We start from the raw sequence: 19,494 nt of genomic DNA on the forward strand, positions 1-19,494 counted from the left end.
GAAGCAAGTTTTGCTAACTGATGGGTTCTTTAGAAAAATCTAAAATAGCTCTACCTTTGTTTTTTACCTTTCCCAGTTAGCAGTGGGGAAAAAAGATGTCTGATTTTTTTAGATGAAGTTTCTTGGCTGTAAATATCTATGGCTTTAGTTTTTTAAATATGCTCCTAACATAGTAAATTATTTGAACAGCAATTGTCTCTTTCCTAGACGCAAGTCAAGGTCTCCTTCCCCTAGAAGGAGATCATCTCCTGTCAGAAGAGAGAGAAAGCGTAGCCACTCTCGATCTCCTCGTCACAGAACCAAGAGCCGTAGTGTTACTCCTGCACCAGAAAAGAAAGAGGAGACTCCAGAGCCAGAGCCTTCGGTGCAGGCAAAGGAAACTTTGATTCAAGAGGCAACATCAACTAGGCAAGTATTAGGGTTGATTTCTTTTCCCCCTTGAAATTAACTTTTATTATAGAGAATTATCATTCCCTTTAGTGTAATGGAGTTATTTTAATTCCTGGTGCTATTAGAGCTTTATAGAAAGCAGCCCCACTTTCTTCTGAAAAAATGTGCTACTATTTTTTTGCCTGGCAGATTTCTTTACATGTGTCACCATGGACTTCAATAAAACATATTTCCACATAGAGAAATTAGCGTAAATCTGAGTGCATACTGATGTTTCACGAATACTTTTTTGTTGCATCACTCTAGTTAAGTCCTTTCCTTTGGCAGTGTTAAGTTTAGTTTCATTAAGAAATGCATATTAAGGCTGGTTTGGCTTAAATTTCCCTGTATTTGTTGAGAACTTCGCAAGCACCAGCTTCTGACTTCAGACTGGATAAAGGCAGAACACTTCCTAAAGTAATGATTCAGCACTTGGAATTGGACAGCCTCAGCATTATCTTAAATAATGGCAGACTGGAACTTTTGACAAATCAATTTTTCACTGGTCCTACTTGATTAATAATTTCCACTATTCTGCATTGTCAGGTCAATCTATGGAAAGTTAACATATGGCCTATTCAGTATACTTTTAATTATCTGTTACAGGAAGATGAAGACCTAAATCTTTTGACCATGAGTAGAATTTTAATAGGATTTGAAGCTATGAACACCTTAATCAGGTGTTACTCACTATCTTTTTTTAGTGTCATAGGTTCTTTCTAAAATATAATCCAGGTAGCTACAGATGGGATATGCTTATATTTTAAGGTTTTTTTTTTAACTTTAACAGTGATATACTGAAAGTTCCCAAACCTGAACCTGTACCAGATACTAAAGAAACTTCCCCAGAACGAAATTCAAAGAAAGAGAGAGAGAAAGAAAAAGAGAAGACTCGTCAAAGATCACCATCCCGTTCCAAATCAAGGTCAAGGTCTCGCTCACATTCCCCTTCTCATTCTAGACCAAGAAGGCGTCATAGATCACGGTCAAGGTAAGAAGATGAGTTTTTACTTTATCTTGAGGATAAAGGCCAGGAACTGAATGATCTGCTCTGAAGTGGCCATTCAGAGCCATAAAACACTCAATTAACTGTGTACATAGGAAATTCTGGGGGGGACCTAATTATATGATGTGAGATAAAGGCCAAGGCATTAGTACCACTCTGTACAGTAATAATTCTCCTCAGTCAGAGATGAGCCTGCAGTGGGTTAGGCCGAGTAAGAGGGAGGGGAGAAGAAGAGTGGAAAACACCACCTAAGCATGTTTATTATCTTCATCTTCTACCTCATCTGGGGAAAATGCTTGATATGAATGGCAGTTGGGCTGGGAGAGGGTACTGAATCCTGAATACGGTATTTGACAGCTCCAAGTGATTCCCCACAACCTCCTTTGAGAGCTAGGTTTGGTCCTGAAAACACTTAGAAGTTTAGATTTAAATTTTTTTTTTGGTATGGATTAGTACAGAGGTTTTGATTGATTTGGAATCTTGTTTGCTTGTAGTTTAATGGTAACACGTTCCAGTACAACAGAAATGCTAATTTAGTGTGAATATACTTGCTACAAAGCAGCTTTATCACTTGGTTTCTGGTGACTAAATCTACCTCCATCCTGTGAAATTTAGGAGGTCGCTGTTCATTCTTCGAATTTTCATTGATTGATTGTGACAGGTCTTACTCCCCTAGAAGGCGGCCAAGCCCAAGACGACGACCATCTCCTAGGAGAAGGAGTCCTCCAAGGCGCATGCCTCCCCCACCCAGACACAGAAGAAGTAGATCCCCTCTGAGGCGGTAAGATTCCTTTTTGGTAAATATTAAACTGCTCATATTTGAAAGACATCACAAGGTTTTAAAAACTTTTAAAGTTAACTTGAAAAATAGTTATGAAGAGTGATCGTAGTATCAAAGGTAACTTAACCATAGGTGACTTTGATAGTGTATAGTATACAAACTAAGGGCAGGTCTACACTACAGTGGAGATCGACACTCTGAGATGGATCCACTGGGGGTTGATTTAGTGGGTCTAGTAAAGACCCGCCAGATGGACTGCAGATTGCTTCCCAGTCGACCCCTGTACTCTACCCCCAATGAGAAGAGTAAGGTAAGTCGATGGGAGTTGACCCCCTGCAGCGTAGACCCTGTGGTAACTCGACCTAAGGCATAGCATAGGTCGACTTACCGCAGTCGTGTAGACATAGCCTAAGTGATTTAAAAGTTGCTTTGTCTTGTTTTATGCCTATGTCCCTTAAGAGCAGGGAAATAAAGCCCTTCGGATTGGCAGGAGTATTGCTATATTACTTAACGCTTTCTTTTTGAAGCTAATAACTTCTGTTCCAGAATCAGGTGTCTGATATAGTATCAAAAGGTCATAAATTGTTTTAAAGTACCTCTAATGGATGTTTTCTAACATTCATAAATGGTGATGGTTTGTGTTAATTGCTCAATTTGTTATTCTGGCACTTTCTTTAGTGGACAGTGGTGGCATTGGTTATGTCATGACTTTACAAATTAAGACTGGCTTTTTAAACTTTGTTTTAGAAGTTTGTCCTTTTGTGGTGGTTTTTGCTTGGGAACTTACATCTTTGCCATCATTTAAACAGTTTTGGTGGCTGAGGAGAAAGTGCATGTCAGAGACCATGTGACTTCAGTGCACTGTTGAAATAGGAAACTTGGGACAGCTTTCACAAGAAAAAGGGGCTATAATACTTTTGGGTGTTTGAGACTTACTATAACTGCATGGTAACTTTTTTTGAGGTTTGTAAAAATTCATTTTTGAGACAAAATACTGTGAAAAGTGTCAAAAGTGTATTTTGGCAAGATACGTAAGAACTCCCTTTTAGCAAATATTTATCTCACTCAAGTTAGGGTTTCTTTTTTCCAGGTTCTCAGGAATTCTGCAGCCAAAGGTGGATTCTGCAGGTACACAATTGCAACAGAATTTACCACAAATTTTGCAGCAGAATTCTAGAGGCCCTCTTTAAGTTTATAAAGTAAAGACAAGCTTAAAAATCATACAAAATATTGCTAAGATGTTTTCAGAATTGTTACATGTCTGATATTTGTGGAATTTGCAGCCTCCTGGTATAAAATTTTTGTTCCTCAAAGGTTCATTTCTGCCACCAGTCTTTTTAATAGATCCTTTTTGAGGTTCAGTAAACAAGGTTCTGTAGGGTGAAAAATTCTCTTAACCATCTAAATACTAAACAACTCAAACACAAACACACGTACGCGCACACAACAACCACAAGTCATTTTCTTGGATCCTTTAGAGTTAGTAATATTTTATAATCTAAAAAAGGAAAACAAAAGGTAACATTTCAGACAAATTGTTCAGTTATAGTTTGAAAATAATTGAAACGTTAATTTGTGTTAGTCTCCTCTTGTATGAAATACTAAAGCGTTTTAGGCTAAAGTATGCCAGTTTTTTGGAAGTGCTACTGTATATAGTTCTATAGATATGCTTGCCGAATGAACTGTGCTTAATCAGACCCAATTAATGTTAACTTTGTATCTGCAGGAGAAGACGGTCATCGGCATCTTTATCTGGAAGCAGCTCTTCTTCCTCCTCTTCACGCTCTCGATCACCGCCAAAAAAACCACCTAAAAGAATTGTATCCAGTCCTCCTCGCAAAACACGTAAACTGTCTCCTTCTGCCAGCCCTCCTAGGCGGAGGCACAGGCCTTCCCCACCAGCAAGTTCGCCTCCAAAGCCACGCAGGTCTCCGACACCTCAGCAGTCAAATCGTGGAAGAAAAGTCCGTGGTTCTATTTCTCCAGGGAGAGCCTCAGGTATAGTCCCCTAAATGTGTGCTTTCCCCCAATCGCTTTATCTATTTTAACCTTTACCATCTCGTAGCTAGCAAAGCGTATATAACTAATGGCAGGACTGCCTCAAAACTTTTGCCTTTTCAAAGTACGGAAGTTGTTGAATGGACATTTTATTAAATCTGGTCTTAAATATTAACAATATAGAGATTCATAGTACAAATCACTTAAATGTCAGCAACAAAAAAATAAAGATTATAGTAGTTGACATTCAAAAAAAAAAATCCCATAGTGCTGAGTTGACCTCCCTGCAATGTTTCATTGTAAGAATAGGAAGATCTTAGTTGTTATGAAATCTAATACTTTAAGGCAAATACTAATTGGTAACAACTGGTGTAAGATTTTTTCTGCAATGTTTTGAGGCTTGTTTCTAAATTAGTTTTTCCTACTCTGTGAAGATCTAGATTTGATTCATGTGTTTGCGTTTGAGGCAGTAGGCAAGGTTTTTAATTGTCACTGCATATTTCTCTTCACTCAGTTTTACTTAAATCACTTCAAAGAATCAAGCTGCAGTTTTCTCTTTTCAAGTGGTTATGATATCAAATTTCTGTTCCAGAGGGATGGTACAATTGTGGGCTTGGGATATCAAACAATTTTCAGACATAGGAAAAAGTTTAGGCAGGTAAAATATAATTCAAAAGTAAGTACATCTCCAACTGTAGTCAGCCCTGAACTTTAATCTCTGGTTTTTAAAATTGAAATTTTTAATAAACCATAAATTGTATGCTCTCACTTCTTTTCTGTACTACATTTCAGTTGTATCATAGTAGAATTGAATAGTTTATTAAAATAAGTTTATTAAATGTATGTTACTGGCTTTTCAGGAAACATGTACCTTCATGGAATTAGTAGGAATTAAATTATCATACAATTTTAAGACTGTATTTTTCGTAACCTTCTGTGGTTAGAAAAAAAAACAAAAAACCAACATTTCTACTCAGTTTACGTACTATAATTTCAAAGTAAAATAGCAGTATACCAGCCAAATATTATCTAAAAGTGCAACATTCTTTTCTGTATAGAAAAATCTGCCAGGAAGCTGAAGTCTAAAAAGTATACTACAAAAATTCATATGAAGCAGATGTAAACTGACATCATTCATGAAAAGCTTTCACTTGTTTTGTATGGATAACAATGTGTGCAAGATCTTATTAAATTTAATTTACAATCATATTCAACTTTTTCTTAGATTTGTCTGCTAACTTTTGTCTTTTAGCACCTAAACATAAGAGTATTGAAAAAAGAGAGTCTCCCTCACCAGCGCCAAAACCTAGAAAAGTAGAATTGTCTGAATCAGGTGAGTTGGTCATTTACAATAGCTTTCCTTTAAATGGTATAAAAACAAACAAGGGGCACACTTATCCAGTGTGTTTCTTGAGATCCAGTGGCTTTGATAGCAATATTGGAGGTCAGGTTTTCAGAGAGATGTGTATAGAGGACATAAAGCATCCCACTTACATTAACTCTTTCCCGTATGCTTCTTTGAAAACCATAGCCAAAATGCATACTCCAAAGAGAGGATGCCTTTTTAATTAAAGATGTAGCACAACATTTTTTAAATAGAACACCTGATCAATTTTAACACTGCTTCACAAACTGTCTGTATTCATAAAGTAACATGAAGTGACTGAAGGGACAAACATAAAAATTAAATGTTCCTTAATTGTGCATATCTTTCAGAAGAAGACAAAGGTGGAAAAATGGCTGCAGCAGATTCTGTGCAACAGAGACGTCAGTACAGAAGGCAAAACCAGCAGTCTTCATCTGGTACAGTAGTAATTTTGTAATTCTAATAAGATATTTTACTTGCATAATTAAATATGTTTAACATATTGGCTACTTTTGTACTGCTAAATTCAAATTGTGCTTAGTTTTACACGTTTCATTGATGTATCCTACAATGCTATGGCAAAATTAATCACACTTACCATAATGAAAATCTTTTATTCACTGATCAAAAAATACTCCAGGGAGAAGGCAAGTAGAATTTTGGGAGTTGGTACTATACATTTGTTATAGTATTTATCTCTTGAAAAGTTGGCACAATTTTAAAGCATTTTACTATAGTGTAAAACCCAGCATTTTCCTGTGGGCAGATGACCTCTGTCTTTGCAACTGCTCATTTTCTGATACTTACTTTAGAATCGTGCATTCTGGGGCATAACTAGCTAGCCCAGAATTGTCAACAAATCTCATAGGAGCTGAAAAGAATGTTACAACATTTCTCTTCTCCTGTTCAGTGCCTCTTTACTTGTAAATTACTTGGAATATTTCTGCACATACTCAGTTTTGCTTCTGGTTTCACACTTCACCTTGTAAATTATTTTGCTGGTCAGAATTGCTCTTGCAGTTCTGTTGCTGCATATAATTGATTCGGGGCTTTTATTAATGCTGTTGAAGTTAGCATCTCTGTTTGTCCTCCAGCTAAATTTGTTCAGTATTTTGCAGCTGCATATCTTGTGTTGGTTCTGCAACATGTACCTGAAATTCAGGTTTTATATACACACAAACTTACACCAATTTAAAGTTGTGTTTTGAAGCAGTTATTCTAGACGCTCTTATTTCTGTTTAAGAAATAATTATTTTGTATTTATAGACTCTGGTTCTTCATCTTCCTCTGAAGAGGAGCGACCAAAAAGATCAAATGTGAAGAATGGTGAAGTGGGTAGGCGCAGACGACACTCGCATAGTCCATCACCTTCTCCACGGAAACGACAAAAGGACTCTTCCCCTCGGTAAGTACTTTCTTCTGCTCAGCACAACTGATGTATTTAACAGAGACAAAATATATAACTTACAAATGGACTAACTTCTCATCTCTTAATTCGCATTACATTATTGCCTACAGGCCCCCAGCAGAATCATTTGGGATTACCCTTGTCCAAGTGCTATGCAAACACCATAGAAGATGGTCTGTGCACCAGAATTTAGATTTTAGAGGTGAAAGTGAACTCCTTGATACCAGCACTAGATTTTTTTGTGAGATTATTGGACCTGATCCAAAATCTATTGGGGCTTTGGACCAGGTCCTTACAGGAGGGTTTTTTTCAATCTAATGCAAGGAGATTAATTTGACTTCTGCTCAAGTGTTGAGAATTACTTTGAATCTTGTGCAAACATGTTCATCTTTGCATGAAGTAAATCTTTGGCAAATGGAATTTTTGACTTTGTTTTTTTCTCCACTGCTGTCAGGATGCAGATGGGAAAGAGGTGGCAATCACCAATGATTAAAAGGTTGGTTAGAAATGACTCCATTAATTAAAATTAAATTTAAAGTTTTTCTAGAAACACTGTACTTTTGTAGCAGATGGTGAGCATGGGTGCCCTTTCTCCTGCTTCACCCACACAGAAGACATTTCAAATTGCAAGATAATGGGACAAGAAATCCAAATTGTTCATTGCCTCTTTTCCTTCTAACAGTGAAATTGTTTCAGATCTGCCTTATGTCCATAGATGACAGTTTGGGTAGCTGGTTGAAATAACCTGATATTGTGCCTTAGAAGCTTAACTGCATTGCTGTATATGACATTTATCAAAGTTACGCTCTCCAGGCAAGATTTTACTTGAGTGTTTTTATTCCTCAAATATAATTCTGAAACAGAGGTGAGCAGTAAGTATGTGAAGATATTTCACACATTGCTACCAGCTGCTTTTGTGGTAGGAAAATAAAATGGGCTAATGGGGAACTCAATGTTTAAAAATAAAGCTATTTAACTCCTCAAATACCAAGAGGAGATGGAGGTTCTAAAATTCCCACTCTGTCTTCTCTCCCTTTTACATGCATTTTCACTGTGTGTCCTGGAACAATCTGGTTTAGTAGTGGGACTGAAGTTAGCAGCTCCTGCAAATTTCACAGGCTGAGTGCTTCATCATTTTGTCACAAATCTTACCTTTCAGAGGTAGCTTTGTAGGCAGTTCCTTTGAAACTTGATTTTTAGACTGAGTGTAGCATAATGCAGAAAGTCAGTGATGACTTGGCAAAGACATGGCCAGAATAGTAGATTCTATCATGGTCTCTGCCACTAGACTGCCCATCTGAAGTCAACTGAAAACAAGAGTAGGTGCCTCACTACTATTAGGAAAAGTGCTAATTTTAAACTTAAGAGGCTGGATCTATAAGATAAATATTTAATGACTGGTGTGAATAATCTATAATGATTAAAACCTAACCGGAACGTAGGTGCCACATATGATTGGCTAAATTTGAGCCAGATGAAATGTGACCAACTTCCTCAAACTCTGACAAATTCAGTAATAAATGTGCTCAGTCTTCAAACTGTTGCATATAACAGTTGTTTTACTTGAATTTCAGGACAGCGTACTTTACTTTACAAAAGAATAAATTCAGCTAAGTCCTTCTATATCAATGTGTAACAAATTTTCTCCTAGTCTGTTGCCTTATACATTTAATATGAAAACTATTATTGCTGAATATTTTTAGTGGGTCTTACGGTGATATTTGAAGATGACTTCATATTTTTTCAGCTCACAAAATCATGTTTAGCTCTTGAGGAACAATCCTGAGCTGCAAATATCTAGTTTCTTGCTATGGAAAAATATAGCAAGGCTATTTGGAATTAAATATTAATTAGCAGACTCCTCCTATTGATTAAAAGTGCAGGGCAGCCTTTAAAAAGCAAAAAAGATATTTAATGTTTTTGTCACTAAAAAGCTACATTTGTTTTCCTCACAGAATTTAAACCCGTTGAGCTTTTCAGACATTTTGGGGAAACACTATGGGTCCAGATTTCCCCATATAAGTTAACTACAAATCTTTGTCTTCAGTGGGAGTAGTGTCTGGACCCCTTGTGCTCTGAATATTTTAAATGCAGTATAGCAATATCTTAGCACCAACTCTGGTTTTCTTAGCCTGTGCTCTTGCTGAAGTGTTAAAATCTACCAGTGGTAAAGAGTACATCTGCTTAGAATCAATTTCTGTTTGTGTACCTGAAGTCTCTGAAGTTGGCAGCCATTTAAGATATATCCCCACTAGGAAGATAAATATCTCCTTGGTCTAGTGAGCTTTAATAACTTCTTTTCCCTGGAAAACAACTCTGGTAAGGTGGAAGACTCCTCATAGCTTCTCTATCCCATACTCTCAGAGAAAACCAACTTTGCTGTATCCTTTTTGTCTCTTAGACATAATCACTGTCTGATAGTGTTTACATCTAATTTGGAAGACAAGTATCTGAACCAGCTTAGTTTTATGTAGTGGAGATGACATGGCAGGGAAAACATTAAGCATCTGGCATGAGGTTTGTTTTTTTTAATAAAGCAACTCTTCTGTTTCCTCTAGTAGGAGGAGGAGGAGTCCATCACCACCACCTGCCAGAAGACGGCGCTCTCCTTCTCCTGCCCCTCCTCCAAGGCGGCGCAGATCGCCTTCATTGCCTCGCCGAAGGTAACTGTTGCTTTTTATTAATCCCTAAGGACAGTTCTGAAAATCAAGAGTTGTAACACTGTCCAATAAAAAACAAATGTCATGATTAATGGAAATGATGCCTTTTGCTGATAAGTTTCTTGTTGGGAAATCATTTTTTTAAATTTAAAATCATAATTTTGTTTTCTGAAATATTTTCAGTGGGGGATGTGTTCAACTGAACCATTGTAAGTGCCGAGTGTAGCAAGCAGTCACTTCACTTACCTCATATTGAAATGGCTATTGGACAGGGTATACTCTGCTGTAGTTCCTTGAGATTGCTGTAAGAACTTTAAAAGTGGAACACATCAATGTAAAATCTTTTCTTCTTTGCCAAAGTGTGTATCTTTAGCCATTGGCAGCTAACTTGTGTGAGAACTTTGTCCTGTATACATGATTTCTCAAATTCTTTCTGTTGGTTTTGTAGGTCTCCATCACCACCTCCTCGCAGGCGCTCACCTACTCCCAGACGATATTCTCCTCCAATACAGAGACGATACTCTCCTTCCCCACCTCCTAAGCGAAGAACAGCAACTCCCCCTCCCCTTCCAAAACGAAGGGCATCACCTTCTCCACAACCCAAGCGCAGAATCTCGCATTCTCCCCCACCAAAACAAAGAAGTTCTCCTGTGGCAAAGAGGCGTTCCCCATCACTATCTTCCAAGCATAGGAAAGGTTCTCCTTCCAGCAGGTCTAATCGTGAAACCCGATCCCCACTACAAAACAAACGGCATTCACCATCTCCACGGCCTAGAGCTTCACATACCTCTTCAAGTCCACCGCCTCTGCGAAGGGGAACTTCATCTTCACCCAAGCGGAGACAGTCTCCATCTCCAAGCACTAGACCCATCAGGAGAGTGTCAAGGACCCCAGAACCCAAAAAGACAAAGTAAGGGACTTGTTAACTTATAGCTATAGGCAAATGGGAATAGATAAAGCAAGGGTTTGCACTAAAATCAAAGGGTGTCAGTATTATGTCTTCATGCTAGTCTAGTTCCTGTTGACGTACTGCTTTCATTCTGCCAACTTCTATAATGTGGCTTTTCTGAAATAACTGTTAGAGGCATTTCCTGTCGTATGAAAATTCGTGGCTGGGAATAGCTTCAGAGGCACTGCAGAAGTTCATCTTTGACAAAGTGTGGTAGTGGGAAGGCAGAATAGAGGCAAACATCAAACACGGATAATGGTGAAACCAAAGCAGATTACAAAATAAGACTTCAAAGGGATTTTTAGCTTTGTTTGGAGCCTAGTGAACTATGCATCAAAGTTCACTATGGAACAGGGCTAACCCAAGTCACATTCTTATTAAATGAATATTTGACAAGCTTTTAATAGTGGGAGATCTCTACCTAAACATCTAGTGAAGGTATGGCAGTGCTGGCTTAATCAGTTCTTTCAGGAAAATTACATAGCTGAATGCAATCCTGTCTTAACTGGTGATAAAACAGTAGCTGTGCCATTTTGAATTTTTATCAGGTGTGAAGAGAGGACAGCCACTCATGAACAGGAGAACACTATAGTCTGTCCAAGATACTAATCTGTAGTAAACCTACAATATCTTTTTGGCTTGCCAGTCTGCAGTGCTTAGTTAGATCTTGGATTTTCCTTTTACTGTCATTCTTATGAAGAATTCCAGTCTAAATGTATGGAATTTAGCTCCACAGTAAAGGGATTAATGTGAACAGATTTGTAGATCAGCAGTAACTCAAAGGGTACGTCTGCACTGCAGTTAAACACCACCGGCTGGCCTGTGTCGGCTGACTCAACCTCAAGGGCTGTTTAATTGCACTGTAGACATTTGGGCTGGAGTCCAGGCTCTGGGACTCTGAGCCTAGACATCTATACCCCAATGGAACAGCCCCTTAGCCAGAGTCAGCTGGTACAGGCCAGAGACTGGTGTCTAATTGCAGGGTAGAAATACCCTGTGTGACCATGGTTAGTTACATAATAATTGTTAGTTAAGTTACCTTGTTTGCATTTACTGTATAAGGCACAAGGAGTCCTAAATGTTAATCTTTTTTATTTTTAAGGGCTTCCACACCAAGTCCACAGTCTGTGAGAAGGGTGTCTTCATCCAGGTCTGCGTCAGGATCACCTGAGCCAGCACCTAAGAAACACCAAGCACCTCCATCCCCTACTCGGTCTCGATCCCCCTCCACTAACTGGTCGCCACCACCTGTGAAAAAGGCTCAAAGTCCTACGCAGAGTCCATCCCCTGCAAGGGTATGGTTTTAATAAAAGTAGTACTTAATTGGAATATGCCTACAGAACTTTCCTCATGTGGCATATTTCTCTTGCCTAGTTTTGCTTATGATGTTCAAACAATTCTAGCTCATTTACTAGTGTATTTAAATGCAATTCCTTTTAAATGATGGGATGGCAATAGCTGTTCCGTAGACACACTCGTTATGCAGCAAATGTGCTTAACGTCCAGGCCACATGATCTTTGTAAAGAGAAAGGGTTTATTTGTGCATCCTCACCCGATACACAAATCTGGCATACGTATCTCCAACGGTGAAATAAGGAATTTATTTTCATTACAGAATTCTGATCAGGAAGGTGGTGGGAAGAAAAAGAAGAAAAAGAAGGATAAGAAGCATAAAAAGGACAAAAAGCACAAGAAACACAAAAAACATAAGAAAGAGAAGGCTGCAGCTGCTGCAGCAGCTGCTGCTACTTCAGCAGCTACTTCATCAGCCCAGGAAGACCCAGAAGCAGAGACAGAGCCCAAAAAGGTTGGCTAAATAAATCTGATTTCGAAAGCCAAAGAGTGAAATGAAAGAACATATTTACAGACGTAATTGATACTTATGTATGATTTTGACAATATCTGTTCTAAGCCCAATATATTTGAAGGCAGGGCCTGAATTATGCTACAACTGGCTAAATTGTAAAATTTAGTTCAAGTCACCTCTGCATATTCCCTTCTTGGGATGGCAGAGGCCACTGGAATAACTCCAATTAGAGGCTAGTTACCTCTGTTTCTCTTCCTTTCCATCATCCTCTCCTAAAAACAAAGGTCATTTTCTGCTTCTGAGAGGCTATTAATGAGCATTGTCTACATTGCCTTTTCCTTTCTACAAAGCGGTAAATAGGTGACACTTTTGAGCAATGGTTTTAAAAAAAAAAAAAAAAAGTCCACTTTGTACAGTGAAATACATCCATGGCAAGCTAACATCAAGCTTTTATTTTGTTTTAAGTGTAACTATTAAATTGGATCATATTTTTTTAAAGTTAAATATACAGAGAACTAAAAATCTACAGACCAATAGAGATTTTTCCACTAATGTTTTTACAAACGATATTCGCTACAATTATAAATATTTCATGCCAAGTTTGAAACTCAGGTTTTGAAGTACTGAGATCCTGAATGCGGGATTGACTTGTCCACACTGAGAGAAAACTGGAAAGTACGCAAATGGCATAAGTAGTGGGTATTTATAATTTTTTGTTTCAGCAACCTGACATGTTAAAATCATATTGTAAATATACACACTTATGTTTGAATGTCCCTTTAAAAAATCCAAAGCAAATAGTAAATCTCGTGGGGCAAATGAAATTGTATTTTTGCTAAAAATCTATTTTGTTGTATTTCAGCCTTCTGTATGACATGGCTGCTTGTTAGTTGTAGGCAGCAAACTAGAGACATTCTATGCTATATTTGTATGACGTTATAGTAGAAATGGTACGCAAAAGTGTACATAACCTAGGTAAAATTTCTAGTGTATAAAACCTCTGCTTTTGACGTTTCTGAATGATCATCTCTAGTTCAAGTATATGTACCTATTGGTACTCCACCATTGGATGTGCATGCGTCTGTGTGCTCTTGATTGGAGATTGCAAAGCAGTGCTCACGGTCATGCGCAGAACAACATATTGTGCTCTGAACTAGGAGATATAGGCAGGAGGTGGAACACTTCCTCCCCCCACCCCCCCTCGCCCCGCCAATCCATAACTCCATAATGTTTTATGCAGCCAATGGAAGTTGCCACAAGCTCAGTTTAGACCCTCTCCAATAGACAAGGAATCCAAGAGTCTGGACTTACTGGGCAGAAGAGTTGTTCATCAGCTGCTCTTCGGTTTTGTGTTGCTAATTATCAGGCCTTGATGGTGAAAGACGTGTTTACCATGTATTCAATATTTATACACTTAACTGAATATGTGCCACAAGATCAGAGAGACCAGTTTCAGTCCATCATTGCAGGGGGCAGTTGGTCACAAAAGCCTCCCTCCAAGCTGCCCTAGATGCTGCAGACACAGTGTTGAGATCCATGGCCATGGCAGTGATCATGAGAAGAGTATCCTGGCTCCAGCCCTTAGGTCTTCCAAGAGAAGTACAGTGCACAGTCAAGGATCGCCCCTTTGAAGGACCCAGGCTCTTCAGTGATCATATGGACTCCTCTCTCCACACTCTCAGGGATTCCAGGGCTACGTTGCATTCACTGGGATTCTTTACGTGCCTGCAATAAAAAGAGAACTTTGTTTACAGCCTGCCCAGAGATCCAGGCCATTCCAATATCATCAGCAGTCCACCTTCCCTATATCTGAGGAGGCCTTCAGGAGAAGGAGCAAGCTGCAGAAAGACTACTGACCCCTTCTTCTTAATTGGCTCCCTCCTTCTAAAAAGCACTTTTGACACCTTGGCCAAGGGCATAAATCATCCCAGTTCACTGGATTTCCGCATTGTGCAATCTCCCCCCCCTTTGGAGATTGACTGACTGTCCCCTTACCTCAGACAAGTGGATACTGGAAGTTCCCAGAGTGGGTTACTCTGTCCATTTCCACTCTGTTCCTCCCTATCCCTCTTCAGGGACCTCTCTCATAAAAAGCTCTTAAGGCAAAAGGTTCTGTGTCCTCTTCCACCCCGCATCCCCACCCCCCTCCCCCACTTCTGGGGCAGTACAGCTGGTTCCAGCAGAGTTCATCGGGAAAGGATTCTATTCCAGTTACTTGGTTTCCAAGGGAGATGGAGGGTGGAGACTGATCCTCAACCTCAGGAACTTTAACTACTATTTTTTTAACACTTCAGAATGGTGACATTAGTTCCAGTTCTTCCACCCGTTGATCCAGGAGACTGGTTTGTTACCCTTGACCTACAAGACACCTTCTTTCATGTAGCCATCCACTCATTGGACAAGCGCTTCCTGTGCTTTGTAATAGGAACAGACCACTATCAATACTGAGTTCTTCCCTTCAGAAGCACTCGGTATTGAGTTCTCAGTATTCTTCTTCACCATATCTCCAAGGGTGTTGGGAAAGGTCCTTTCGGTAGTGGCAGCTCCTATCCGTCAGTGGGGGATCTCAGTATCCCCAGATTTGGGCAACATGTTGATCCGGGTGAATCATACCAAGGTCCAGACAGCTACAACAAAGGCATTAAACTTGTTCCAATTGCTAAGATAAACTTCACAGGAGCTGTTTTGGATTCCACAGCAGCAAAAGCCTACCTTCCCATTGAGAGATTTCCCACGCTATCTGGCCTAATCTCATTGCTGCAGTTCGGCTCACAGATGACCAAGACATACAAGGCCACTTAGTCAGGGTAACGATAGACAATAGGGCAGAGATGTACATCAAGTGCCAGGGTAGACCAAGAGCCTAGTCCTTGTGCACAGTATTTCCCATCAAAAAGCCACATCAGTGGTTGGTCTATCATGGAGGGAAATACTGGCACATGTATCAAACTGCTGTCAGCTTCGGAATGTCGCTGTGAAGCACCAGTCTTTGCAGACACTGCCCTGAGGTGTATTTCTCTGCAAGTGAGCTTCCCATCCTAACAGAAGCATCTGTTACAACCACAGACTTCCTAAGCTGACGCTTTCTGGCAAGACCGCGAATGGGAGCTCAAACTCTTGCAGACCTGGGGTCTACCACAAGTAGATCTCTTCAGCACCCTGAAATGTCACCTGTTTTGCTCAAGGGGAGATTATGGCCTCAGTTCTATAGGAGATGCATGGATATCTCCTTGGCCTCGTGCCCTACTGTATGCTTTACCCACAGGCATCATTAATCCTCACAACTCTTACCAAGCTATGTATGGAAAGAACGAAAGCTATTCTTACAGCACTGGCCTGGCCTAGGCAGATGCAGTACTCAAACCTCATCCACCTCTGAGGGGCACCCCTGTGGACCTATTGACACACAACTTGGGGTCCCTCATCCACCCCAACCCTTCCTTTCTGAACCTCGGTGTAGCTGCTGAATGGCTCTCAACCGTGGAATTGACCTGTTTAGATGCAGTTTAGTCAGTCCTTTTGTCCAGCAGAAAGCCTGGTTACCCACAAAACTTTACTCCAGAAGGGGAAATGCTTTTACTCTTGGGGCTCTCTTTCCATCTTCCCAAGCCTTGGAAGTTCTGCTTCTCAAGATAGTGGGCTAGATACTAAAATTAAAAGCGAGAGGTCTGTCAGCTCGTAGGGTACATTTGGCTACTATCACAGCTTTCCACTTACCCATCCAGGGGCTCTTGTTGTTTGCCCACCTGTCACAGCCAGATTCCTCAAAGGTCTGTATAATTTACATCCTCCTGTCTGGCACCCGCTCCCAGTGGGACCTAATGCTCTAAGGAGATTCCCCCTTAGAACCGATGGTCACCTGTTTTCTCCTCCACCCCTCCTTTAAAACTTTGTTCCTAGTCACCGTTACTTCAGCAAGAAGAATGGGAAGCTGGGGGCACTCATGGCCTAGCCATTGTAAACCACCTTTTTTTTAATAGGGACACCATTTTACCACACGCTCATTCCTGTTTTCTCCCAAAGGTCTCAGCATATCACATTAATCAAAAGATTTGTCTTCCTGTATTCTACCCTTCCAGAAATGTAGCAACTTTGCATCCCACAATTTTACATTTGCCCTATTGCAGTATCAGGATGGCTATTACCTGGTCTAGCTCTTCATGTCTGCGGAAATAATCACTTCTGTATCTTTGTTTTAAGGAGACAGAGAGCGAAGCAGAAGATAACCTGGATGATTTAGAAAAACATCTGCGAGAGAAGGCACTGAGGTCGATGAGGAAGGCACAAGTGTCCCCACCATCTTAGGCTGAAACCTTTGATATAATGTACATTTTATTTGGTTTGTACTCAGAATTCAATTTCAAATTGCTAAAATGTGTTTGAGCTTTAGAATATAACATTTGTTGTAATAATTGCTAGGTTGAGGTTCACCATGTAAAAAAGGCATGGATTTACATTACAAAAAGCATCCACAGTGTACTAGTGACATTCTTTCATTGACAGTTGACATTATTTCATGTAGAGTGAAACTTTTTAGAAGCAGTAAGATGGGTCAAGGGTTTTAAAAATGACTGGCAACCTCAGTTTCTTTAAAATGTACCAAAACCTATACAAATGTTTATAAAGTTTTCATTTTTTTTATCCACTTATATTGCTACTAACCTTTGTGATTTATAAGCTTGCCCAGATATGAAACCACTTCAATTGCAAGGGAAGTACATATGATATTTTAATGCCATAATTGCTCTATTGTTACCTGTGTAGTTGCCATTAAAGTGAATCAAGAACAGAAATCTAGAATGGTACGTAAATGAAAGCATGTCGTTTGCCAGGACACTGTGGGTTTATATTGATGTAATAAGTTGATTTGGAACACTGGAATTTCATTTGTATTTTTGTTCTTTTTTTAAAAAGGGCAGTTTCCTTATCAACAGTCCCAGAGAAGTTCCACACTTACATAAATTTTGTTTGTGAAAAGATGTTGTGGCCCCATTCATGATTCTCGTCTGGTTGCAGTTCTTCTTAATGGTATACGTAACTTTCAGAGATGATGTCTTTGAAAGCCTGAAGGACCTGAACTTTGGATATTGTCATGTTTTCACTGTTTTTCTGTTTTTTTAACTAAAGCTATATAAAGCTTGTGGATTAAACAAAATAAATTTCTAAATTTAAAGAGTTGTTGGTTATTATATGAACACACTTGTTAAACCTTTTCCTCTCAGACAGGGTCAACAAATAACGTAGATGTTAAAAACGGATGTCTAAAATGCTGGATTATGCAAAATGAGATTTTACGTTAAAAATGACTATCCCACTGGCAGAAGTCGCCCTGACTCTGTTAATACAATGATGTTTCTGATGTGCTGTGCTAGCCTTGCGAAAATACCGGCCCAGGCATAAAATCTACCTGCTAGCTCTTTGCTTTGATGATTGTTAATGGAAAAAGTCTTTAGCTGCTTGTCATAATTACTTGCTGCAGCAAAGAGAATTTTGCCAGGTGGTGCTGTATTGTATGGTTACAAAATGGAGATTTGGCAGAAACTTATTTCATAGCCTTATTTACTATTCAGTTAAACAAATACCCAGCTCAGATAATTTGAACATATTGATGGGACACGTTTGCCTTCAAAATAGTATATTTTGAGACTGACTAGACTGCAGGCAAAATTTTCACAAGTGCCTAGTCCCATTTTTCGTAATTTAGGAACTAAAAAAAGAACAAAAATGCAATGGGACTTAAACTAGGTGACTAAGATACTTTTGAAAATTTTGCTGTGCATCTTAATTGTGAAAAGCATATCTACTTAGGTGTAAATATTTGATTAGACTGGAACATAAGTAAAGAGGCTAATCGAGTCACTATTAAGATAAGTGCAGGATGTTCTGTATTCTGAATTGCATAATTGAATTCCTTTGTAGATATCTTATAACTGAAATCACTTTATCTTCTTTGTTTGAGCCCAAGCTTGTCTGACCTGCAATTCACAACTCTGAATCCTCTTGCTTCCCTTCCAACCTCTACTCTTTAATCCATGGATTTGTAATGGTGCAGCATTTATTCAAGAAGTGATCGCTTGAAATATCTTGGCCTTGCCATTTCTTACCACTATATATGAGGCTTGACCGCTGTGTATGTACTGAGTCTGACTGCAAATGCTGTGTGATTACGTGGGAGTCTTGTTGATTAATGCTACCTTTCTGGAAAGGCAGATCAGTTATATAAGCTTCAGTTGCTGGAGTAATCAGAATTCATCACACAGAAATCTATTCCAAGTTACATTGAATTCTGTTAGAATGAAAATGCACCCATTGTAGTAAACCTAGGGATGAAATGCAAGTCATTGGGAGTTATTCTATTTAGCAGATCAGAGAACAGAAGGAAAGAGCAGCATTCTGTGCCAAGAGATGTGGTGGTAGCAGGTATGTTGGGGGGATGGCTTGAAACATAAAGTAATTTGAGGGAAATCTTCAATTAATAAACCTTATTTGCTGGAGTATTTTAAGTTCTAGTCTTGCAGCCTCAGGTGCTTCTCCAGTATGTTCTTACACAGATCCAAGTTCTTGAGTTTGGCCACTACCATGTTTAGATCTTTATGTCCTGAAGCTAATTTGTTAGGTACTTTTCTTTTTTGGACAAGAACTGTCCTACCCTCTGTTTGGAAAGTGTCTAGCACACTTTGGGTGCTGATGTAATCAAAATAACTACACCAATGCACAGTTCTGTGCTCAAAGCCATTAGTATAACATTGTTTGCACATTAAAACTTATTCTTAGCTCCACATAGTTTTACACAAATCAGTCTGCTAAGCAGAGGCCCAGGACTAGAGTATCGGGGCTGATATAGACTGTGATTGAGGGGGATGAGAACACTTGCACATCATCTGCCTACAGTATGTCTCTCTCACTCCTGTTTCTTCACTTTCACAAACACCAAATTCACTCCCATCTTGGATGTGGATTTTGTTACACTTCAATAGAGCTGCTTTTTACAAGACTGTTTCAGTGGGTCCATAGAAAAGCTCCCTTTGATTTCAGTGGGAGCAGAGTGAGGCCAACACTGAGCGTATTTGGAAAATTCCAGGTTCCCAT

The 19,494-nt window shown here is 39.3% G+C and overlaps 1 protein-coding gene across 8 annotated transcripts in view; it reads left to right on the plus strand.

The window, feature by feature from the left end:
• SRRM1 (serine and arginine repetitive matrix 1) overlaps positions 1 to 17,483 on the plus strand; it is a 27,432-nt gene extending 9,949 nt beyond the window's left edge. The window contains exons 6-18 of one of the 8 annotated variants that reach the window (XM_084652334.1): positions 208 to 408; positions 1,220 to 1,420; positions 2,097 to 2,216; positions 3,943 to 4,214; positions 5,467 to 5,547; positions 5,934 to 6,017; positions 6,847 to 6,985; positions 7,443 to 7,484; positions 9,547 to 9,651; positions 10,097 to 10,558; positions 11,700 to 11,892; positions 12,214 to 12,405; positions 16,606 to 17,483. In XM_084652334.1, the coding sequence (XP_084508460.1) occupies positions 208 to 408; positions 1,220 to 1,420; positions 2,097 to 2,216; positions 3,943 to 4,214; positions 5,467 to 5,547; positions 5,934 to 6,017; positions 6,847 to 6,985; positions 7,443 to 7,484; positions 9,547 to 9,651; positions 10,097 to 10,558; positions 11,700 to 11,892; positions 12,214 to 12,405; positions 16,606 to 16,710 (2,197 nt within the window). In that variant the 3' untranslated portion in view covers positions 16,711 to 17,483. Of the gene's footprint in view, positions 1 to 207; positions 409 to 1,219; positions 1,421 to 2,096; positions 2,217 to 3,942; positions 4,215 to 5,466; positions 5,548 to 5,930; positions 6,018 to 6,846; positions 6,986 to 7,442; positions 7,485 to 9,546; positions 9,652 to 10,096; positions 10,559 to 11,699; positions 11,893 to 12,213; positions 12,406 to 16,605 lie in introns of all 8 variants that reach the window. The other 7 variants (XM_084652332.1, XM_084652333.1, XM_084652335.1 and 4 more) reach the window with 7 other exon arrangements.
• The last annotated feature ends 2,011 nt before the right edge of the window (positions 17,484 to 19,494 follow it).

The sequence above is a fragment of the Lepidochelys olivacea genome (genome assembly GCF_965140295.1).
Source record: "Lepidochelys olivacea isolate rLepOli2 genome assembly, chromosome: 19".
In the NCBI taxonomy this organism is placed as follows: Eukaryota; Metazoa; Chordata; order Testudines; family Cheloniidae; genus Lepidochelys; species Lepidochelys olivacea.